Source organism: Pinus tabuliformis, chromosome J (assembly GCF_031772625.1).
Source record: "Pinus tabuliformis cultivar Carrire ecotype Pingquan chromosome J, CPIR1, whole genome shotgun sequence".
Lineage (NCBI taxonomy): Eukaryota > Viridiplantae > Streptophyta > Pinopsida > Pinales > Pinaceae > Pinus > Pinus tabuliformis.
The window spans coordinates 1,202,046,701-1,202,060,174 of NC_142295.1; the positions used below are offsets into that span (position 1 = coordinate 1,202,046,701).

At 33.9% G+C, this 13,474-nt stretch overlaps 1 protein-coding gene across 3 annotated transcripts; it reads right to left on the reverse strand.

Annotated features, from left to right (window-relative positions):
* Positions 1-2,898: 2,898 nt before the first annotated feature.
* Positions 2,899-9,451, reverse strand: LOC149231448 (uncharacterized). Of its 3 annotated transcripts, XM_089376306.1 has the most exons (4): positions 9,264-9,386; positions 7,398-8,935; positions 3,848-4,001; positions 2,899-3,470 (listed from the first exon to the last, which is right to left on the reverse strand). In XM_089376306.1, exons 2-4 carry the CDS (start codon positions 8,805-8,807, stop codon positions 3,250-3,252), a joined length of 1,785 nt encoding a protein of 594 aa, XP_089232432.1. In that variant the 5' UTR covers positions 8,808-8,935; positions 9,264-9,386; the 3' UTR covers positions 2,899-3,249. The 3 variants fall into 3 exon arrangements, with proteins under 3 accessions (XP_089232432.1, XP_089232433.1, XP_089232431.1); XM_089376307.1 differs by lacking the exon at positions 7,398-8,935 and having other exon boundaries at positions 9,264-9,451; XM_089376305.1 differs by lacking the exon at positions 9,264-9,386 and having other exon boundaries at positions 7,398-9,250.
* Between the last annotated feature and the right edge of the window lie 4,023 nt (positions 9,452-13,474).

Below are 13,474 nucleotides of genomic sequence, written 5' to 3' on the forward strand. Positions count from 1 at the left end.
ATAAATGAGAAAAGTACCCAAGAGTGGATAGAGGGAGAAAAAACAGAGCGAATTTCTGCACTATAGCAGCCCTTGGGCTATAGGCCTCACTTCTTTGTACTTGTATCCTTTTCCATTCAAAGAAAGAGAGAAGAGCAACCTCACCTTCCAATTGGATTTTCTCTTGAAATGGTTTCCCAAGTTATATCTTGTGTTAATTTGTGGTTTGTGAGTTTTTATTTCGTTGTTCTGTATTTTTTGCATAATTATAATCTGCATGTGTATGCCATAAACAGTGATTAACAAATCCATAAATTTATGGAGAAATAAACCCTTAGTGTAGATTTTGGATTTTTTGATATATTTTAGTAGATTTGTTGTGATAAATTGTCCAGTGGAATACCCACAACATTTTACAGATCACCACAAATCTCACTCCTTTATACTTACATCCATTGCCATTCGAAAAAAGAGAGAGCAACCTCGCCTTCCAACTTGATTTTCTCTTGTAAGGGTTTCCCAAATCATATCTTGTGTTATTATGGTTTTGTGAGTTTTATTTCATTGTTATATATTTTCCATATTTTATCTATTGCATGCATAAACATAATAAAGTAACTAACGAATCCAAAAATCTAAGGAGAAATTAATCCTCAGTGTAAATTTCAAATTTTCAAATTGAATCACTTTGGAACTTCCATTGAATTAACAAAGTTTATATGCACTTCCATAGATTTAAAATGCACTTTACTAAACTTTTCATTGAAATCAGCGGACATTGTGGCTAGGGTTTTGTCGACGACTAGGCTTTGTCGAAGTGAATTCCCTCTGTGCATGGACCTCCAGCGAATCTCCTCGGCATGCAAGCCTCCAACATATATACTCTGTATGTGGGCCTCCACCAAATCTCATATATGCACAAGCCTCCACCAAATCTACTCGCCTCCATTGTGTGCTCTAATCCAACAACTTTCAACTTGCTCAAGATTCCCCTCTATGCATGGACTCATCACTGCTACTATGTGCACTACTTGTTGAATGGTTTTGCCTTAGCACACTCAATTTCCCTCTCCGTGTCAATCACACATACTCCTCTCGTGGCTCAATTCTTCCTTAGGTTCTACGTGATGGCCCCACAAACAAGAACATGAAAAGACTGCAAATTGCAACATGGCTTCCTAGAATTCTTATTATTGTGGCTCTGATACCACTTGTTGGTACTCAAGAGCTTGTGAAAAACATAACAAAAGCAAAGATATAGTGACAAGATTCAAAATAACACACAACACATGAAATTTACATGGTAAAATCTTAACAATTTATTAGGGTAACATCCAGGGGGTAAGATAAGGTATTTTATTAATCGAGAAGGATTTACAATCAAGCTTACATCCCTTTCAACTCTCAAGCTTCAATGATAAAATGAAATAGAGACCTATAATTTCTTATGAAAAATATCAATGGTTTCGTAAACCAACATCATTAGAATAACCATAAAATTTACTTAGGTAAATTTAGTTTTTTACATTTTGTTTTAACTAATTGTTGTCACATTCTAACAAGATGAGACAAGCCAATAACTATTTAAGTATTCCAGATTTCATGGCAATTTTGCTAATCGTATGCATTAAATATCTCTTCTAACATAACATACATACAACCTTCCAAATCATTGTCATCACTTAGAAAACACACTGATTACTTCTAAATCTTAATATAAAAGTTTAGATGGCTATTTACATTCTCCAACAAAAGCATCTTTTGGGATCAAAGAATAGATTTATTACATATTTGAAGAATCTAGTATATAGTAGAATGGACGCAATAAGGATACAAAATGCTACCAAAAATTGTTTCATGGATGACTACAACAACACCCTTAAATTGCTAGACATTGATCTTCAGTGAATTAATGTGTCATGTTTTATTTAAATTGCTAAACATTGGTCTTCAGTAACTTTGTTTCATGGATGACTACAACAACACCCTTAAATTGCTAGACATTGATCTTCAGGAACTTAATGTGACATGTTTTATTTAAATTGCTAAACATTGGTCTTCAGTAACTTAATGTGACATGTTTGATTTAACTAAAAAATAATTAATATTCAGCAATTTAATGTGACATGTTTGATTTAACTAAAAAATAATTAATGTGATATGTATACAAAATTGTGCTCGACTGGTATGTATGTGATATGTATTTTTTTTATTTTTCTTCTCATGATTTTTTTTCCTTTTGGTTTTGAGCTAGAGCTAGTTGGACTAGTTGGACTGAAAGCTCAAATATTACTCCATAAATACAATCCCTCCGCAAGCTAGGGAATCAGCATCATTTATAATACCCAATTTCAATTATCTAGACGATGCTTCAAATTGCCTACTCTTATAGTAGATTATCACACCTATGTGTCCCGAAAAGATAGATACAAGTCTTGTCTCATTACTCTATAAATAACCTTGCAACGTTGCAAGACAATTCATGACATATATTTCATTTCAATATAATATCATTTTCTGATTGTGGCCTACCATTTGCAAGTTTCTGAATAATTGAACTTGCTGACATGATAACAAGCCACATATTAATATATACCCCATTACTAGAAGTTTTGGGATCCAACAAACTCCTCTTCAATAAACCCTAACGAAGAGAAGGAAAAACTTCCATTCAAATTTTCTTCAATAAACTATAATACAAAGGAAAAAAATAAAGCTGCAATAATTTAGTTGTCAATATGAGCAAGGTGGAATGGTTAAAGCCTGGGTTTTCATTGTGGAGAGTCGTGTTCAAATGCCATTGAAAAATTATGAAATGTAATTTGTACCAGGAAATGGGGTTCATGGCTTTTTCCATATCAACCTTTATATGGATTTACAGTCCATTTCTACTTCATCTTTGAAGTAGATAGCATAAACTAAAAATAATATGAGTGACAATTTTATTAAACAATTTGCACAATCCAAAGATTTATAGACCTGTTTTAACAGCTCCGCCATTTCACCAAAGATACAAGAAAGATGACTTGCAGCTTACAATACTCTGCCGAACAGACAGCTTTGCTAGCTGGGTCATGCCCGAACTCAACTGATTGCATGTTATGTAGTAGGTACAGGCAATACATGGAACCAAAAAAAAAGGGAATCAGGGAAGATTACAAAACTTGATCTAAAATGACTTCAAGAGACTTCAAATTGGACATTTATGTTCCTTCGTCATAGGCTATCATTAAGAAGAGAAACTATGTGGAACACCCTCACTGGTATAGTTCACAGTCGACCTACAGCACCAGATGCTTCTGCTGTTACAAGAGGGGTATAGAGACTCTCCCTTTCTTTGGGATGTTGAAAATCACTCAATCGTGGCAGTCTTCCTGTCAGTGCATATATATATGTAGCATATCCAAGGATCAAAAGAATTACAGCTCCAATTATACATGCTAAAACCACAAAAATTATGGCAACAGTTCCTAGCCCCTTGTGACTGGTTTCTGCAGCAACCAATCAAAAGTTCAATTTTAGTCATTTTGAAATCACATAATAAACAAATTGAGCTGAAACCCATAACTTTGAATTGTTAAGGTGTCTCGGAATTTTATTAGGCTAAATATGGACTATCTAGTATCTACATTTAATGTTTTTTAGGGATTGAATGGCATGGAATAACTTGACATATTTTTGAATAAAGGCAGGTGAAAGCTAGAACCAGAAGTATTTGATATCTCCAACAAGAGAAAAGGGATTTTTCTGGTACTATTAGATTTTATAAGTTGTGTTTCAAAGAAAAAGTGAAAGATGTTACAACTATTTTGCATTCAAACAACAATATTAAACTCTTGTGTTTAGAAAGCCATAGGCAAGGATTTACCCCTGGTAACAGAAAGTGTGTATGTGGATGGATCATGATTGATTGTTGTGACAAATATGTGGAAAGTCACAGTTTCTCCTTTTTTTCCAAGATGCAATGGAGGACTTCTTTTCCCAGTTTCCAAAGGTATAGAATCTATGTACAATGAATAATCCTGCAACAAAAGCGGTCAAATTTGTCATTGCATGATAGTTTTAGAATTACTGAAACTGTATGTTCTTGTAATTTTGTTACAATAGCATTCAAAACGCCATTATGCAGTAATTGATAAATTAATGAGACTGGCCGACAGCCACTGCAGTTGTTGAATTTATTACATCAAGCAACATAATCACTATGATAGGATAATGCTTCAACTGAGATCTACCTCAAGATAAATGGAGATTCCTTTGGCCCAAAAACCATGTTTGCTGTAACAAGGTGTGATGATGTGGAAGTTCAAAAAATATGATATCAATATGTAAATATGCCCAAAAACTTAAATTAAAATGAGTATGCATAAAAGGAAATTATGGCCGAAATGGTTGCAATTATGAAAAGCAATGTTTATTAGCGTCTGGTGTAGCAGCAAAGTGGGAGGTGATCAAAATTGCATTAACACTGAGACCCAAACATTCAAACACATCTCGCCATCCCCATCTCCAACCCCCACCCCTCACAGTGGGAGTGAATGCGGCCCAGTACAAGTCCTGGCATTTGACAGCATAGAGATGCCCCTCATAACGCAGCCATTTAGAGAAAGAATAGCTGTACGTTACCATAAGGCAAAATATTAGCCTCATTTCTGATTTATATAGATCAATCCCATAGTTCATCTAGGCTTTAATGCATGTAAGATAACCATCATAAAATCATGGCAGTTGCTATTCAATGTTGGAAGTTGCTCCATAATAAATGGAGGACAACTATAAAAAAAATTGAATGGCAGCTACTATTAAATGCTAACAATGGCCCTCTGGCCCTCTCATAATACATAAGGCAATTTCTATTATGAGCCATACAACACCATCCATGAGTGACCTTTATCCTATGGTTAATATTTTTCCTTATGAAAATTTGTCCTCATTTCTTTAAATAAGTTGACCTCTAATATTCTAAACATCCATTTTGTTGTCTTTGTTTCCACATTTATCTTCTTCTTATGCAAGGCAAAATGCTCAACACCGTTTGACCTTTATTTGCTAAAAGAATTTTGACAAATCATTTGAGTTCTTTAAACTTTTTTTAACACATTACAACTGCCACATTTTGTTCTTCCTCACTAGTCTTTGTACCCTTCGAACAATACTTTATATAAATGTTTGCCCGAGTTTGATACAATTGATCTCATATTGCTGAATACAAAGGAAAGAACCTCTTATACTTCAAGCTTATTGTGGACAGCATAATACGGGTATAGTCATTCTTCGTTATGAGATTTCTATTGATGAGTTATTGTCTCTTTAAAATTCTGATGCCATAAATGGCTAAAAATTTTGAGTGAAGTCGATTTTTTTTACCAGAAATTTTTCCGTATTCAAGTATTTTCAGTTATAGAAATTTTCTCCCAAGAGCTTAATGCAAATCTTTTCAGTAGAGTGAATTCTACTGAATAGAGGGTTCTGGAATTCACATCACAGCAGTTAAACTAGTGGTTGTAGCATGCTTTGTACAGCAGCTAACAACCCTAGAACAAGTTAAAGTAGCACCATAAAACCCTTCCTTGTAAGACTCCATCGCCCATTGTTACATATAGAAACTGATCTTCACTTCCAACCCATCTAAAGTTCAAATATTAAACCTTTTTATTGGCCGTAATATATTCTGGAAAATACACAGACAAATTATAATTTCCAGGTAAATTTCCAGCCATCCTTCCACTTGTTGGCTGTAAAGATATGAGTCTTACCTTTAACAAAACATCCATATTTGATCTCTCACTTGTGGACTTAAGACTTAGGACCCTTAAAAATCTGCATTTCATAACTATTTCTTGGCGAGATTAAAAAAGATCAATTGCTTGAATATTCTGCCCACTTGTATGATTTTAATTGAATCGTTATGAAATATTTTAAATTTGGTTATATACTTCGGTTTTCCATTTTAATTTCCAGATTTGCATAAAACTAATTAAACCCATCATTCTTGCACCCATAGGTTCTTCCACGCACAATAGAATCTGGAAGCTAAAACCGTCAAATCTTTTACCTTTGTTGACCCTTTTTGTTGACAATTAGCCCAATTTAAAGTGTTGGAGTGGGTCATTAAGTTGACATCGGGTGACCCCTCCAAGTTGCATTTAGATGCATACATAGTGACTTTGAACTTTGTCACCTTTGGTGTGGACTTGAACGGTAACAACCCCTACCCCTTTAAGAAGAGAGTTGGCCTAAAATGAGAGGAAGAACTGCTATGGAGAAGGTGGACAACCTTGCTAAGTGCCACTAGGGTTACACTTTGTTCTAGGAATTGAATATCTTCAAATGCAAATCTTAGAGGTAACATATAAAAACAGTATGACATTTTTCTGAATTCATATTAAAGCACATTCCTTCCTTCGACTGCTTTTGTCAAGCAACATCATGTAATGTAACTCCATTGCATCTTAGGTTTTTAGCACTCAACATATACCAAGCTAAAAAGGTAACATGTAAAGACATCAAGAAAGGTTGTATAGGAGGGACCTTTAGTATTTTTCCTCAAGTCAACCTTCTAAAATAGCTTTCAGTTCTTAACTTCTTATCTATACCATGAATAATTTCCTCGAATGTCAGAGAAGTTGTCAATGGCCTTGAAGAAATGAAGTAGTTCACAATGCTTATAAGGAGAGTGCACTTCATCTGAAAATTAGTTAATCTGCAGATAAACTCTTCGTCAAAAGTTATTAATCAGATTTTTTTTGTCATGAGCTAGTAAGTAGCCATGGTAGGATGGAAGCTGTCAACCTAATAGTGTAGTAGCACAAAGGCCTAGCAAGCTATTCATAACAATACAAAATCTGTGAATAATTTGCAAATGTTAGTGGCTAAAGACTGAGAGCATTTACATTTAAAGGCAAGCTCTATTATAACCCTTCTCCAAATGATCTCTAAGACTTATTATATGTTTCCCCACGATACTGAGAGCGATCATTACAGCTGAGAAATTCTTAGCCTTATAAGCTCAGAACATACATACGCAGCAAAGCAAATGATGATGAGCAAACTGACTTTTATGTAACAAATTTGTAGTGAATAAGAAAACAATCATTTTTAATCAGATTAAAAATATGGGCAAATGCGACAGGATAACCAGTGTACCAGACCTAGTTTGCTGGAACAACATACAATATGACTGGGCAAACCTACCTTGTTCCTAGAATTAAATTGTCACCTGTTAAATTGTATAGAATGACAGATTGTAAGGGAATCAGTTTTCAGGAGAATGCTGATCTCTGCAGGGCGCTCTGGTTACATGAGAAGCGTGATTGCATTCGACCCGGATTGATAGCATACAATAAAGTTTTCCACTATAAGACTATAGAACTCATCCATATAAATTAAATAAAGATGGCTGCAGTGCAATGGCATACCTCTTTGTCTTCTGGCAGGTAAGCAATCACATGAAATCTTCTGACCCTGGAACCCATTGATGCTGTGTAGTTGAATATAGAGGGTTCAAACTGAGGGACTAGTTTTGCTCCATTTGATATAGTCAAATTTGCAAGCATTGTTATTTGTGGCGGAATAGGGGGTGGTGAGGGGATTGCAGGAGGACTTGGTGTTGGGCTTGGTTGTGGCAAGGACTGGGGAGAAGGAGTTGGAGATGAAATGGGGGAGAGAGAGGTTGGGGCTGGTGGAAAGATGGGAAAAGGGGCTGGTGAAGGTTGTTCAATAGGGGAGGGGGATGGAGAGGGTGAGGGAGGAAAGATAGGATAAGGGGTAGGCATAGGTGATACAGGGGATGATGGGGAGGGAGAGGGTGTAGGTGGCACAAAAGGGGAGGGGGTTGGAGAGGGTGGAAAGACCGGAGAAAGTCCAGAGGAAGGTGATATAGAGGGGGAAGGATAAGGAAGAGATGGAGCTGAGGAGGGGGAGGTTGGTGCAAGTGGAAAGATTGGAGAAGGGGCAGGTGAAGGTGATCTCATCGGAGAGGGGGATGGAGAGGGAGGAAAGATAGGATAAGGGGAGGATGATGGCGATACAGGGGAGAATGGAGATGGAAAGGGTGGAGGTGACACAAAAGGGGAGGGGGTTGGAGAAGGAGGAGAGTTAGAAGAAGGGCTCGAGGAAGGTGATACAGAGGGAGAAAGGGAGGCTGGTGCAGGTGGAAAGATTGGAGAAGGGCTGGGTGAAGTTGATTCAGAAGGGAAAGGTGATGGAGAAGGTGTAAAGATGGGATAAGGAGTCGGTGGGGGCAAAGTAGAGGATGAAGGAGATGGGGAGGGTGGAAAGATTGGAGAAGGTGACAAAGAGGGGGGAAAGATCTGAGAAGGTGATACAAAAGGAGAGGGGGCTGAAGAGGATGATGGAGAGGTTGGTGCTGGTGAGATTGAAGAAGCACTAGGAGAAGAGGAAGGGGAGATAGATGGAGGTGAGATTGGATGAGTGGGAGAAGGGGATACAGGGGATTGGGGAGGTGTGGTGGAGGGAACTGGTGAAACTGTAGCTGGGGTTGGCAAAGGAAATGGGACTGGTGCAGAAGGGTTGGGTACGGGGGAAAGAGGAGGAGAACTTGGTAATGGCAATGGTGGAGGCACTGGACGAGGAAATGAAGGAGGCGAGGATGGGGCAAACCGAGGACTTAGTTCAGGTGATAAAGATTCAGGTAGTGGAAAGGGAGAGAGAGAGGAGGGAAAGGGGCAGCGTAATGAAGGACAAGGTGGTGGGAGGGGAGTATAAGAGCCTAAAGTAGGAATTGTTACAGAAGATGAGGCCTCTTCTGCATTCAATCTCTGGCTAGGCAATTGCAGATCAATATGCTCATCCCCTTCACCAAACATCCGGATCACTAAATCCTCGGGAGGCCTGCTTTCTACATCAGCAGCCTCCCCTGAACTCCAACGTGGGTTGAAAGGCCACGTGGAAGAAAGTTCCAGGAAATGAGAGACTTCATCAAAACCAGAACCAACTGTGGAAAATGCCCCAGGCCTATGTGAGTTGATTGATAAACAGATGTCTATACACAAATAAGTAAAACCCAGCAAGGAAAACACCGTAGCCCTCTTAATCTCCATGATTGGCACCAACATTAAACGAAAACAAGTTCAACTACCAACTATCCAATGAAAAATCTCGAACACAGAAGCTACTGAGAGTATTTATGAATGATATGTGGTTTCAAACACTGGTTTATCCAAGCATGGTTGCTGTTGAATATCGCTATAGCATTAATGAAAACATTGAGAATTGCGTGAGAAGACAATGAAAGGAGTAAAGGCAAAAGTGAGAGGGAATACTCGTGAAAACCAAAAATGAAAAAGGTTGGCGCTGATAGCATCCAACAGGTCGGACATGTTCCTGCGCTTTCCGTCAACTTTAACGCGAGGACCTTCTCGTTCTCCATCGTGCTCGACGCTGGTTTTAATTTTTTTATCTTATTTGTTGTTGGCAAGGGCCTAACAAGGGAAAGGCAATCCCGACTAATTGAGATTGTTTTCTTGCATTCGCGAATCGGATATCATATTCGGTTGGAATTTGGAATTTCAGTGTACGCTCCGACCAATTGAGAATGCAGAAAATTCTGTAAATTTTTATTATAAAATAATTTTATATTTTCTGAGAAAGAGAAAGGGAAAGAGATATATTTCATTAAAATAATTTTATAATAGAGAAATTTCTTTAAATATTTATTTTGATTTTTTTAAATAATTAAATGGTAAATATTGATTTCTAAATTATATATTATGATTTTTCAATACAATTTTATTATTAAAAAATGGTTTTCAATACAATTTTATTATAAAAATGTTTTCATATATAATGGTCTCAAGTTTTTATATATATGAAAATAATTTTAAGTAGTTTTAAATTTTCAATAGTTTTTCACTTAAATCATATACTCTATTTTTGTTTTGATGATGAACTATAGTGGAGTTCAAAATTTTGGCTCCAAAAAATTTAATGTAATCTCTTCAAAAAAGTTCTTCTTTAAAAATTAAAGATCACAAAATTCTGAACTCAAAAAAAAATTATACTTAATTAATTATTAAAGGTATCAATAATTTATAATTTAATATGGGTTGAGATATTTCAATACATCTGAGAATGGAAGTGTTACTCGGGATATGGTATTTTTTTTTTATTTTTTTATAGTAAGTTAAGTATATTATTTTATTTTTATTACAATAAGTTAAATATATGTCGTAGTTTAATTTATAGATAAAATAGTCTTTTTCACTAGAATCAGTGATACAATTTCAAACAAGATTTGTGATTTTGAGTTGTTTAAAATGCTTTTTTGAATGCATAAATGAATTTGGTTCCTTAAAAAACTTTTATGGCATTTTACAAATATAACAATGTAAACACAAGTTTTTAAAAATTTATTTTGGCACTTCCTTAAAAAACCCTTGAGACACTCAAATTCTACATATTAAACAACTTAAACACAAGTTTTTAAAAATTTCTTTTGAAATTTGGTTAAAATTAACCATAAAACACTCCCTGAAAAAATATTTGTCCTCCATAAATTAGACTAAACCTAAATATACTATTAAAGATTTGAATTCAAATGAGAAGAATGTAAAACTCTTTAAATTGTGTGACTTCTCTTTAAATTATTTGAGATATTATATCTTGATTAGAACTAAAAAAAGATGTTGCTAAAAAAACACATGAGTAATCAACACCACACCAAGGTTGTTTTCCTCTAAACATTATTTAGATGAAAATAACCTTTTACTTTCATAGCAAAACCTAAAATTGAACTCAGCTTCCTTGGATTCAAAGAAACAAATAAGTTAATAATTCAAAATCCACATGAAAAAGTATACCTCTTTAATAACCAACAAAAAAATATTTTAAATAATGTGATTTTTTTTAATAATAATCATAAATACATCCACATTCAAAAATATAAATATTTTTAATATTAATAAATTTTATTATTTAAAAATCAATATTATTATTATTATTATTTTAAAATAAATTATATATATATATTGAAATAATTTGAATATCTAGTTAATATTAGATTAACAAAATTATAATGTAAAATATAAATTTTATTATTTAAATATAATTTGGTTTTAATTATCACATCAAATTAACTTGTTAGTTGTGATTACTAGATAAAAATATAAATATCTTTAATAATATCTCAGATTTTATGCTTCTATGAATCATGATATAATGTTCATATTTTCTAGAGAAATCACATAGAGAACAAAGGGTCGACCCGTTTCGAACCTAAATCTAGATTCATCATCATAACCAAATCTTTAATAACAATAAATTTTATTATTTAAAAAAATATATATTATTATTATTATTAAAAAAAATTGTATATATATATAGATATCAATATATATATATATAATTTGAATATCTACTCAATATTATATTATCAAAGCTATAATGTAAAATATAAATTTTATTATTTAAATACAATTTGGTTGTAATTATTAGATAAAATCAACTTGTTAGTTGTGATTACTAGATAAAAATCTTATAGTCTAATTTTTAGATAAAAAAAATTTGGTAATTGTTCCTAGCTACACAAGTTAAAATCAAAAGAAAGAAAAAATCAATCTAATTTTAAATTAAATTTAAGTATAAAAAAAAAAAAAAAAATGTAATTTACAAAGAGACGTGTATTTTTTGGGAAACCTAATATCACTATAAAAAGACACTCGATACAATTATAAATTACATATCACTTACAATTGTTCTGTCTCGCCTAGAAACTAAGGAAGAGGCCAAAAAAATTTTAAGAAGTTGACATTTTTGTGTGTAATTACTTAATGACGTCCATATATCATTGGAAGTAATTACCAAATGCAAAAATTCATCCTTTTCTATTTAGCACTAGAAAATCAACATGGTATAAGAGTTTTGGTGGAGAAAGGCAACTGAGTATTAAACTTTTGGGGTTGTTACAATCTTGGTGTACAACACATTTACTTTCTACTCAATGCAAAGAATTCCATAAAATATGGTGGGCAGTTATTCGTGATAAATATGTCTAATTACTGAAATATAAAGAATGCAAAAATTTCCATAAATTATGGTGGGCATTCATGGTAAATATGTCTAATTACCGAAATATTAAATATGTATTTGCTAATAGTAATTTTTGTTTGAACACTCTTGAAGATTGTATTTGTCAATATGGAATAAGGCGAATTTAAAATATGTGATTCAAGCATATGTCTTTTAAAGTCAATGTGCTCAAATAAGATTGGTGAAGACCCTCTTTCATAAACCTGAAGTGGCATTGACATTAAAGAGGTGAAATGATTGAAGAGCTTTCAACTTGACATATTGCTTGGTTCCTGGCTTGATAAAGGTTTCCATGCATAACATACTATAATGTGAGAACTAAGTTTAAAGATCAATGACTTCTTGAATTATTGCAATGAGAGGTATGCATTATCATTACAATATTGTTTGAAGTATTTTTAGATAACTTCTTATTATCATAAGAGAAGCTTTGTCAAAAATTTGAAGTCTTGCATCATAATATTCTGATATACCAAAGGTCTATGTCAAAGACATTAAAGGTTTTATTATAGAGAAAGTATTGATGCAAGGAAAGATATCTTCCATTTATTGTTTAAGAATGAAGTTATTCTTTGTACTTTGAAATAAAGGCCAAGATCTTATGAACAAAATATTACTGCTATAATGATTTACATAAAGTAGAACATCATTGTACTCTCTTGATTGTTGACAATGTTGGATATGTAAAGGACGTGTGGATTCTAGGATTCTAACATTTGATTATGAAATTGAAAATCTAGGGTTTGTAAACCTTAGCAAGCAGCAAAATCTTGAATTGGTCATTTGTGTTGAAGATAGAAATTTTAATTCATGCAAGGAAGTTATGACACCATGATGACATTGTGGATGAAGTTGATGTAAGAAGGCCAAGATCAAGAGGGAACTAACATTTTTGTCAAAAGTTGTTCTTCCATGGCTGACATAGTCTAACTTATAGACGAATAGACTTTTTCATCGGAATCTGGCAAAACAATTTCAACAAAGAATGCAATTCTTTGTTATTTAAAATGCATTTTTGAATGCATAAATGGATTTAGCGCCCTCAAAAACCCCTTGGGGAACTCCAATTCTACAGATTAAAGAAATTAAACTCAAGTTTTTAAAAATCTCTGTCATATTTTGGTTTAAACTAACCAGAAAAAATGTTGTGAAAAATATCATTTCGTCTATAAGTTAGACTACACCCTCCTAGTGAGGATTGCAAGTAAATATTGAAGATTGTCAATGGATCTGGAAATAGAGGGAGAAGAAGTGGACGAATGAATTAAAGCCTGTGACAAAAGGATATGTCCCGGAATCAAAATTTGAAGATTTGAGCTTAAGAGGGAGCAGGAAAATAAGCAAATTTGAAATATGTTTGTCTGTGACTAGAGATGGGAGAATAGAATATCCTCCGAGTATGGGGGAGATCATGTTTTTGTTCCAGTTGTTAAGACTTTGAAGAAGT